This window comes from Oreochromis aureus, linkage group 6 (genome assembly GCF_013358895.1).
Source record: "Oreochromis aureus strain Israel breed Guangdong linkage group 6, ZZ_aureus, whole genome shotgun sequence".
Lineage (NCBI taxonomy): Eukaryota > Metazoa > Chordata > Actinopteri > Cichliformes > Cichlidae > Oreochromis > Oreochromis aureus.
Window position 1 is genome coordinate 34,725,695 of NC_052947.1, and position 11,598 is coordinate 34,737,292.

Consider the following 11,598-nt stretch of genomic DNA (forward strand, 5'->3'; position numbering starts at 1 on the left):
TTCACATCATATTCTTCTGCTATTGCTATTTCTCTTTTTGTAATATGTCAGCTTTCACCAGTTTGCATTACGCAATCTGGTTAGACTTTGGTCCTGACTTCATGTTAACAAAGATATAATGCAATGATGTCAGCTGCTGATATTTTGGAGAACAAATAGGAATAAATATGTTAAAAACTGCTTAATCTATTTTTTCTATTTATGATGCTGATTATATTTTAGTTTTAAATGATCTGATACAACTGCGATCAGTCCAGGTTTTTCCGTGCCTTTTGCTCTATGACAGCTGCATAGGCTCCAGCCCCTCGCCGCAACCCAAAGCTGGAAAAGTGATTTAGAAAATGGTTGGAAAGATGATCCAGTACACTTAAAAACAAATATTTGGTCCAATTTTTCTGTTTGAACTTAACCTAAATGGTTCTTGTAAATGATTCTGTTGTTTGAGATCCATTTTAATGTAGGTCAGTATTTTATTTTATTTCAGGCACATAAATTTAACTGTATTTAATTTAGAAATGCATACACAAAAAACAAAAAAGAAGTAGAATTTGTATCAGTGTCCTACATTGCATACAGTGCTTAACAAAATTATTAGACCACCATCCAATGTAAGGTTCAACTGCCCTAAATTAATATTTTAAAATTTGGTAATTTCCATAAAGATTATTTCTGTAATGTTAATCCATCTGTACAAGCTCTTTAATCAAAATGATATTTTTATGCAAAAATAAAAAATATTTTGGTTATCCATGTAATTTTTAAATTTACTGTTCCACAAAAAAACAAAAAAACAAAATTAAAATAAAATAAAACAAATTATTTTTTTTTTATTGAAATGCCAAATTACAGTTATTTACTTGGACTCATGAACAAAAAAAAAATTATTATTATTTTTGTTGTTGAACAGTATGCTGGATTGGTTTCAGACTTTTCAGAGAAGTCCAGTGTGCCAGGTCAAATTTAGGTATTACAACATGAATTTAGTGTGTTTTTTTCCCTAATAAACATCAATATGACTTTTAGTTATTGACAGATTCAGAAAATATTCATGTTTTCTTGTTTTATGTGGTCTAATAATTTTGTTAATCACTGTATGGGTAAATGAAAAAACAAACTTGCAAATAACATGATCATGATTGCATTATTTTACCTGCTCTGTACCCCACAATATAACCAGTCCAGATCCTGTGATGAGCTTAAATAAGAAAGGGTAAATAGGGCATGTCCACTCACCAAAATTGGATGGCAAAACCTATTATGATTGGACTGAAAGCTTTACGGGAGGTTAAATAAATATCAAAATTCATTTATTTAACATTTTGCAGTAATATTTGACATTATCCCTAATAATGAAGAAGCAAATTGGAAATAGCAAGTAGTCGAGATCTTCTAGGTAATTAGAGACGTTTCTAGGACAAAATAAAAAGGCATCGATCAAAACTTTTTTGTGGTTGTAGGTGAACTAATAATAATAATAATAATAATAATAATAATAATAAACACTGATGTCACAGACATCTGTATGATAGTAGAGTACAACATTTTTTAACAGCTAAAAGATTCTGTTTCTAGCTTAGTGAAAAAAATGAATACAAAGTTCTGGAATAAAATCACATTGAATTGTTTTTTATTTACATTCAGTCTTTACACACACTCAGGAAACTGAGTGTATAATTCAAGTATTACGTTATAACCTCTTACTTTATTTCACAAAAAGAAATATATAAGCACACATAGAGCATATAAACATACATAAACTCCACAGTATTTGAATATTAACATTCCTTAATGAAATACATTCAGCAGAATACTTCGCATTAGAATACGCTCTAAATACTTCTGGGTTTAGTACGGTGCTCCCTCTGATTGTTAAAACCAGTACAACTGATTTCTTTTGCAACCTTTTGCAACCATACAATAAAGGCATGCCAACTGTGCAATTCATGTCTTTAAAAGCAGATAGAACTGAGTACAAATAAATCAATGCAATACTGTATGTAGTCCCTGTATAAGTGGCACTCCTGCAAAACTTTGAGCTTCTCCGGACAAAGCGTGGTTAGTACTGTAGCCGTATGTGGCCTAAATCGTTCTCTTTGAGTTTCCTTATGAAAGTATAATAACAAGGAATGTTCACTCAATGCAGGTAAACAGTAGAAAAGTGTATATTTTGTGCAAAATCATAGCATTAGCTAGCTTTCATTTATAAGGTCAAGACCATGAACTCAGGGTAAACTTTGATGGTGTGAGAAAGAGAAATGATGATTAAATCCAAGAAGCACTTTTTTTTTAAAGAAGGTTTAAAAGCCACGGAGGTGTTTTCAAACATCCTGCTCTTCTGCTGGCCTTTCTTTATAAAGATCTTTGCTGAGTTCTTCATATGCTCACTGACCTGGTAACAAAATATATCCACAAATTACTATGTCAGCCTTTCTCTCAGATCAGACTTGATCTACATCATTCTTCTCTGAGCTAGGAAAAGAGGACGGCTCCCAACGGCCCAAAATAGTACCCCTCAGGCCTGCCTGGCACTTAGCGATGAGGTAGATTTTGCGGAGTACGGTGCGGCGCAACAGGATGTAGACCCAGGGGTCGAGGATCTGGTTCCACGTGGCCAGCCTCACTCCCATCACCATCAGGGTTTCATAGTATGACAAGCTGTGTCCAATGGTTCCCGTGTAGGAGTGAATTGCGGACATCAGGCCAAAGATCTGCAGACATGAAACATAAAACTGCAGTTATTAAAATGAAAAAGTAAAAACATTATATCAAAAGAATAGCAAAACACATTTTTATAAAAATAGAATGCAACCCTGCCGTCCTTAGTGTCATAGATACAGTGACATTACTTTATAAGGTCTGGCTATAGTCGTACTAACCTCTTATTGATACTTGAAAGTAGAGACTGCAGGAGTAAAAGTTTTATTTCTGAGTAGCTGGACTGCATTGCGCCTAATACCTAGTATTAAAATCTTCAGCTTTGATACCAATACTTTTAATTAGTGAAATCTATAATATGCAATCATCTTAGGGAGAGCAATGTCATGAGATCACTTGTATTTATCATTTATTTAATAATGATAGCACAAATTCTCTGAATACATGCAGGTATCATAAGACAAAAAACTTTCTGCTTCATATATCTTTGTGCACAAAAGTAACACCCGTGCCTTCTTACATTACATTACTATACATTTGCACGCTACTGATATGTAACTATCAGCAATGTGCTGATTTTTGACCAAGAAATAACAAAGCTGGTGTGTCACCGTGCCTGTCACTGGTGACCTGTCCGAGGTGCACCCTGACTTCTGTCAGGTGGCATAGGCTCGAGCCCCACACAAAACCCCAATTTGGATAAACAGTTAAGAAAATGGAAGGATGTAAGCAACCGATGGAAGTAATTTCACTTTAGTAAAACAGAATTTGGCTGAATCTTTACGTGAGTCAGTCAAGCAAATGACAATCTGAGTAAACTGAATTCGCCAAATTAAAAAACATATTGTAAGCTTGTTAATATGATACAAACCAGATACCAGCTGTGTGTGTTGTTTTGTCCTTGAGGACTGCTGCACAGTTCACTTGAGTGGCTGCATGAAAGCTTGAGCAAGAATTCTTGGACTGCTGCTGTTCCTTGAGATGTAAACTAGAGTTTGTTGGCAGGTCTAACTTGAGAGATACTTTCCCATTTTCATTTTCTGCTAATCTTATACAAACCCTTGATAGCGTGCAAAACCCCTCTGTTATTATGCATGTGACGCACTTTTTAAATATGCGTTCCTTCTTTCTGACCAAATTTTTGTTTCAGTCTCTGTTTGCACATTTTTTTTTGTTTTCTTAACTGAACTTGATCTTTAAACAAAGTGATGTGATTGACTTACACGAAGTAAGAGCACTTACTCTTTAATTTAGCAGTTGTTGTTCCCTGTCTGACATTTGATCCCATAATGATCCAGCTGTGTAATGTGATCCAGTTCTCTTCAGAAATGTGTTTAATAAGAATTTAATGTTTTGTTTTGTTTTTACAGACACAAAGGTCATTTGGACAGGAGATTCTTTCAACCTTCACTTTATGCACGCAGGACTCAGAACTGATTATAAAATCAGAGAGGTCACAGTCACCTGGAACATCCTGTGCTGATTTATTCTGAGTAAATTTGTTTTCACTGCATATTGTTTTACGCTCATCTCACTTTTCTGTAATTTCATTTTTTTATACTTAAATAAATGGGAGTTGAAGTGATGAGTTATAATTTCTACTTTTTGCAATCAATTTGCTAAATGTATTTACTTTTTAAAAATATTTTTCTTTGTCTTGATGCATAATCAATCATCCAGGTAAGGAAATCCCAAAAAGTTGATTCTGTTCATCTGGACTCAACTTTTTGGGGTTATTTGTCTTTGTCAGCACTGATCCTGTTGTTTATTTCAAATCACCTCATTTTTTTGGGGGGGATGGGGAATTCTGACAAAGGGGAAAAAAAGTTGAAAGCCTTTCTGTGCTAATGCGGTGTGACTTTAAACATTACTTTAAACTTCACAGCTTTTAACCAGAATTCTCAGTTTGCTCCTAATCTCACAGTTGCACTATGTGACATAACTTGAAAATCTCCACAAATGTGAGGAGTAAAAATACTGCATAACCACCACATAGGTGCTTTCAAACATGCTGGCTAAAAATCCTCTTGTGGTGAACTGCCAGAATGAGTAAGAGAGCTGTAAAGCTGTTGTGATCTAACAGCTGCAACAAAACTGACGCGAGTTAATAAAGCACAGTATGGGCATGAAGACAAGCATGCTCAGAGTGTCGCTAATCAGCCAACCTAAGTGGAAACATCTGTGTGAGAGAACATTTGATGCGTAAGAGCTCTTTCTTTTTTTATTTTTAGACAACAGGTGAAGTCTACCATCTTACTGACTTTTCTTTCTGAACCTTGTACTTCCTGACACTCACCAGCAGAGGGCTCCAACAGATACATGAGGTGACCATTATTCCAACCAGCTGCACCACCATCTCTATGTCGTGGGACTTGGCTGAGTGATGGGAGCCAGGCTGCCTCCTGAGCCGGGCGAGGACCAGTGTCAGTCCACTGATGGTGTTACAAACCAGCGCCACAGCTAGCGAGGTCAGCCCAAGTCCAGAGAACAATACTACAAATGCCACATCCACCTCCTTAGTGTCACTGAGCACTTTGATGAAACACCAGGTCCCTGGTTCTTGATAGGTGTAGGAACCCAGCTGAAAGCAGGGTAGCAACGCCACACTTAAGGCTGCCAGCCAGATGACAGAAAGACAAATTTTTGCACGTGTTTTTGTGACCAAAGATGAGTGCAGCAGTGGTTTAGTAACACCCAGGCAGCGCTCGGCAGCCATGGCACAGCCCATGAAGAGAGGGCATAGTCCGAAGAACACCATGCTGCCACCGAGGAACTGGCACATCCCATCAGAGGAGTTGACAAACTGAGGCCTTGCAGCTCCAGAGAGGTAGAGTCGGAGAACCAGGGCACCAGGAATCACATGGCCAATAGAGTCTGTAATCACCAGTGACGTGGCAAACAGAAGGAATGTAGCTTTGGAGCGCCGGCGCTGAAGGGAGTAAGCATTAACCAGGATGAAGAGGGCCACAATGTTGGAGATGATGCCCAGCGTCATGGACAATATGACAATGAAGGCTCCACCAGCGGTAGGCTCCTCAAAGGTGAGGTTTTCATGATGTGACAGCCCTTCAACAGCAGCCCTGACCTCCACCTTCCCTCCACTGTCATTAGCCACATGAGGGAGAAGCAGGGAGGCTGAGGAGTTGTAGTGGCTCAAAGCTAACATCTCTGAACTCTGAAAGTTGTGAGGTCCATATTTAGGCGAGGCTACAGGAGAGAGAAAAGGCATATTTATTTATAAAGCACTCTTAAGCTGCTGTTGATCAGTGTAAAATGATATTGATGAGTTGATTTAACAAAAACTGTAATAACTATTCACACAAATACAAATAAAAGTTCAGGAAATATCCTGGAAAAAATGAATGCAGAAAATCCCAACCCAACCAAACATCTACAATAGTGTTTCCAGATTTGTTGATTTAAATGAGATGGCACAGGAGGACACAAAAACCAACCAGGTGGGGGGAACATGAGACTAACGGTTTTATTTGTGAACAGAATTCCTGCCTCGAAGCATAAACAGGGAGACGTGGCTGCCTTGTAATGAGGCATGGTGGCTGCACTGAAACACAGGATTGAACTCTGGGGCACAAAATGCAGTACGGTTACAACCGTAAATATGTTTTATCTTACTGAGTGGGGGACAGTGCCAGGTCAGGTGGTCCTTTAGCCACAGGCCTTAGAGTGTAGGCTATTAGATATTGGCAGATTGTTAAAACGCCAAAAGAGACAATAGCTTTCAGAAGAAATGCGTTCATCTCTTTCTCTGGCTAAAGAATCACTGACAAGAAGCACTAAAGCTGCTCTAGAAACCAAACATTACTTGACATCCTTTAAGGGTCATCTTTTAAGATTTCAGGGCTGCTGACATTTAAAAGATTCAAAAACACTACAAGAAAGAAAAGAAGGAAATTATTGTTTTCACATCTATTGTTGTTCTTGTGAAGCGTTCCCCACAAATATGGCTCTTTTCCTTTTATAACTGAGTATGATTCAGGTGGACGTATGTGAAAGAAGTGCAAAGGAGAGAACTTTAATAGTAGTATGACACACAAATATCTTATAAATGTACTTATAATTATTTATCATAGGCAGGAACATTTTTTTCAATCTTTTATACATATATTTAATAGATGACAAATGTTTAAGTTCTTCTTCTTCTTCTTCTTTTTGATTTGTAAATATTCCTTTTTGAACCCAACCTGACAGCTGGTCACCTTGTGGGTGTCCAAACACACTTGAGCAATGAAAGGACACAGGATAACAGACAGCAAGTAGAGGCTACTGAGGCAGCTGTCAGGGCTGCAGTGCTTTGTTAATCAAAGTGGTAGGTTTAGTTTGGAGGTCAAAAATAGATAAACAGAACAGAACTCCCAGCAACACAAACAAAAGACTAAATATTGGGGGAAATCAGAGCTGAGCATTATTCAGCTCACTGTTCAAGATGCTTCATTTCATAATCACATACATTTTAACACAGAGAATCCTTATACCTCGTTTTTGGTGTCTAAACAGTAACAGTAATTGCCCTAATTTAAACTAATTAAAACAATTACTGGATCCAGTTTCTACCAGAAAGAAATATTAATTTTTAGGGCTGTCTCCTGCCTACTGTTTCAGACTTCCACATAGCCCAGAGACAACAAGTAAGCTGCTTTTCTGCACCACAACACACCCTATTACACGTCCAACACAATTTCTTCTCACCACTTTGTTAAATCTATGAGAACTTATCTGTATATTTTCAGAAACGTTCACATTTTCACTAAATAAGAAACCAGAAATACAGATATTAACAAAGCAATATTAATACATATAAAATGAACAAAGACTTATTTGGGTTCTTTTTATTACTCCTCTTCTTCATCATTATTATTATTTAAATGGAAGAAATTACTTACCACTCGACAGTTGTTTAGATATCTTATAAGTCCAGCTGGTTTATCTTTGTGATTCATAAGGATAATCCAAAGAAATCCAGAAACAGAAGAAAAGATCTGTTTTCATTAGAAGTCATGTTTCCTTTCGACAAACTCCACTGCAGCGATGTCCGTCGCGGAGTTTTTTCCATTGCTTAACGCTCCTGTCTATTTCATTGTGGCTTTTAAAGGATCCCCACTGACGCTGAAATACTGACTCACATTTTTATAGCGCGGTGTCCTCCAGTCTGTGTGGGCGTCTCTGCTGTTCGCCCCCGAGTCAAGTCCGTCTCACCCCTGTGCTGCACTTTCCCTGCAGCCTGTTTACATTACCTGCACGACCAGTGAGCGCAACCTTGCGTCACTTAACGTGTCACCGACATTTCTCGAAAAAAAGAGAAGGGAAAAAAACCATTAAAAAAAGAAAAAAGTTTGCCTTTTTTTTTGCTGTCATAGTTTTAACTTCCCTGTAAACTTCAAAATGTTGGTCTCGAAATAGTTAATAAAGCTTTATTTGCTGTAATCAGTTTGAAATGAAGACACTTTTCAGCTCTTTGCTCTTCGGTAAATGAATCGATCGGAACAGATTCGGTTCCATAGGCTGCACTATTAATTTATTTATTTTTGCAGTTTAATGCGTAACTCTGAGCTCAAAATAACCTCTGCTGAGGTATCAGTTGTCCAGTACATGGTGGATATCAGTCCGTCCTCAGAAGGGCCTTCTATTTCAGTAATTCCAATAAATGACCTCAGTGTTCAGGAGCAAAGGGCTGACGTTTATCTAGAAATAATTTAAAAAAAAACAATTAAATAAAAAAAAAAATGTTTTAAAAAAAGATGAGGATACATGTGAAGGTGTTTGTTTTGCAGTTGTAGTTTAGACAGTTTAGTATGGAAAAGCTATATTCACGCTCTAGAAAAAAACAGATGTTCCTCAAGGACCCTGGTGTTAGTACTGAGGGTTTCTGCAGTTGTGTAAAGGAAAAATGTATTCTGCTTGATTGACAATTTTCCTGTAGTACATACTGGAGCCAGGTGGCCATGTTTGTTTGAATTTTACAAGGTCCTGGCATGGAAGCTGGAGCACACTAGCACACATTTTGGTTTGGAAACCGAGTAAAAGCAACATTAGAGATTGGCTGCTGATTCACAGGAAAGAGCAGAGATGGGCACTGACATGTAAATTGTTTTCATTTTGTTTTTTTCCTTTAAAAAAATTAAATCAAGACACCTGGAGGAAGGCACTGGCGAGAGTCTTAAAGGTCTAAATGTGCAGAAAATATCAAAACATCTATTAGATGGGATTACATCTTGAAAAAGAAGCCCAGTCTCAAAGAGGTTTCTAAAACAGGCATAAAATTGAGTTGATTTATGATCCAAGACAAGATCCAAGAAATTTCATACTTTTTTTCTTGTTTATGCAGATGAAAAACATTTTCCTCTAGGAAAGACTGGTGCAAGTGGATTCATGACGCAAGGTGGACCAGGCTGCTAGCTGCCTCATTCCAACAGAAAGATGGTCACTGGTACCACCTATATTTTACCCTTGACTTGGTTTATTTCACACTGACACACATTGATGCAAATAGCAGAAGTCCAAAAATCACCCTCTAGGAGTTAATTTCACCTGAGCAGGTGAAATTACTCCACTCATAATGCATTGTGATTGAACAGGTTTAATCAAGCGTAGGCACTTAGCAAACAATACACATAGACTATTTAATGCAATAGATCATTGCTCCACAATCAACAAATCAGAAACCACAGTTGTCTCGTTAGACAAATTTTTATTTGCAGTTTTACACAAGTTTGGATTTGGTACATTCTTCAAGAAATGGATCAAAACACAGGTATCCAAATGCATGTGTTAGGACAAATAACCTTAATTTGCAAGGCTTTAATCTAATGAGGGGCATCAGACAGGCCTGCCCACTTTCCCCCTCGCTTTTTGTCCTTTTCATTGAACCACTAGCAGCACCAATCCGACAAAATCATATGCCCATATGCTGACAATGCTATTACTTTTCCTTGGGAACTCACAAAACTCTCTTCTGGTGAAAATCCTGCTCATAGATTTAACTGGAGTAAATCAAGAGCTCTACCTGTGAACTGTAAATATCAGAACACCTCCACCACTCCATTACAGTCAGCTAACATTATTTACATCAGTAAAGATCTCTACTCTGCCTTTCAGAGGTTTCACTATTAAGCATCATTAGTTCTTAATACTGAAGCATACGGGGCTCTGTCCTCGGCTTGTGCTGGGGTCAGCTTCTCGCTGCCTGCAGTCCCTTGGCATTCTTGCCCTCGGCTCTGTCCGGGACCTTTCTCTTCCCCCTTCTGAGTTGAGCGCTCAATCGTCATCGGCATGTGTGGCCTTGGGTTTTGGGTTTTCTTAGGTGGGACACGGACAGCTGGGGCTTCCCATGTCTTCACTGTTAACCTCTGGCTTTTGAGGGGGCATTGTTGTTGTTGCAGTCTCTCACTCTCATTCTTAAGTATGTTTCATGACAAACACTTATACAAATACACTCACATTCTCTCTCTCTCTCACATTCTCTCTCTCTCTCTCTCTCTCTCAATGACAAACACACATACAAAGAGCAAAATTGTATGTTTGGGTACTCCATTTGTTTGGTCTCACAATATAAAGTGTGTTGAAATAACTGTTGTTGTAAGTTGGTGCTATATAAATAAAACTGAATTGAATTAAACTGAACTAATGTCATTTGGGTTCATCCTTGTGTAAAAAATATGAAGGCTATCCGGTAATTATTATTAATGTTTAAATGCAAAGCGAAACTGTATGCGCTCTTTTGGATCCCTGTGGTTTGAAGTTTTGTATTCAGAATCACATGTACCCATACAGAGATGTTTCATGAAAATACCCACCTCTCTTTAACCTCTTTTGCTGTCGACTCTTAAATAGGGTCTGTCACGGCTGGGGCAGCAGTCGTGTTGTGGATGAATGAGGACCCAAAATGCAAGCAAGCGACTGACGATATGAGTGAGCGTTTATTTACAGAGTGGCAGGGTGGCAAACAGGCAGTGAGGGATGACAAATAACTGAAGAAGACCTAAACTGGGATAAACTAAAGAGCAAACCTGAAGTCATATGAACTGGAGAATGCAGAGAGACGCAGAGATACACGGATGACGCAGATGACACAGAGAAACGCAGACTACACAGACGAGCCGACAACAGGCACAGACTGACACCCACTATATATACACACACACAAACAAGGAGACCAGGTAATGACATACAGGTGGGAGCACAGCTGATTCTAATACACAAGACGACCTGAGGAGACAAGCTGAACACGATGACAACAGACACCGACCTTCAGAATAAGACAGGAAATCCAGAACACGAACAGGGCACAAGGGGAGGACACAGAATACCAAATCAGAATACACACGAGGCACAAAATGAACTTCAAGGAAACACAAAACGCTGGGTCAAAATGACCCAGGATCATGACAGCACCCCCCCTCCAAGGGCTGGCTCCAGACAGCCCAAAACAAAAACAGACGACCAACCCAGGGCGGGCGGCGGGGGGTCCAGGACAGAGGGACCAAAACCAAACAAAAACAAACTCCAGCGAACTGAATGGATTGTCCAAAACACAACATACACGCACTGGAGTCCTCGAACAGGGTCCCAAAACACAGTTCAGGAGGCCGGCCCGGAGGCTGACAACTCAGGAGTCTGAAACAGTTCACCTCCGGAGGCCGGCCACGTTGGCGACACAAATCCAAAAGCCGACCGCGCGGAAGGCAGCGGTGGCGGTGGAAACAGTTCAGGGGCCGTCCGTGCACACGGCAACGGGCGCGGCGGAAACAGTTCAGGGGGCCGTCCGTGCACACGGCAACGGCGGCGAAGTGGAAACAGTTCAGGCGGCCGACCGTGCACACGGCAACGGCGGCGACGGGGAAACAGTTCAGGCGGCCGACCGTGCACACGGCAACGGCGGCGACGGGGAAACAGTTCAGGCGGCCGACCGTGCACACGGCAACGGCA

The 11,598-nt window shown here is 39.5% G+C and overlaps 1 protein-coding gene across 1 annotated transcript; it reads right to left on the bottom strand.

Annotated features, from left to right (window-relative positions):
- Positions 1-1,597: 1,597 nt before the first annotated feature.
- On the bottom strand, positions 1,598-7,899 carry ptger1a (prostaglandin E receptor 1a (subtype EP1)). Its single transcript, XM_031752892.2, has 3 exons — positions 7,557-7,899; positions 4,952-5,862; positions 1,598-2,708 (listed from the first exon to the last, which is right to left on the bottom strand). Exons 2-3 carry the CDS (start codon positions 5,819-5,821, stop codon positions 2,439-2,441), a joined length of 1,140 nt encoding a protein of 379 aa, XP_031608752.1. The 5' UTR covers positions 5,822-5,862; positions 7,557-7,899; the 3' UTR covers positions 1,598-2,438.
- Positions 7,900-11,598: the final 3,699 nt, after the last annotated feature.

Bases quoted from the DNA above. Each gene is read 5' to 3' on its own strand.
- ptger1a (XM_031752892.2), bottom strand. From the start codon at position 5,821: ATGTTAGCTTTGAGCCACTACAACTCCTCAGCCTCCCTGCTTCTCCCT. The intron at 2,709-4,951 runs GTGAGTGTCAGG...TCATGTCTGCAG, and splicing joins TCTGTTGGAGCCCTCTGCTG to ATCTTTGGCCTGATGTCCGC.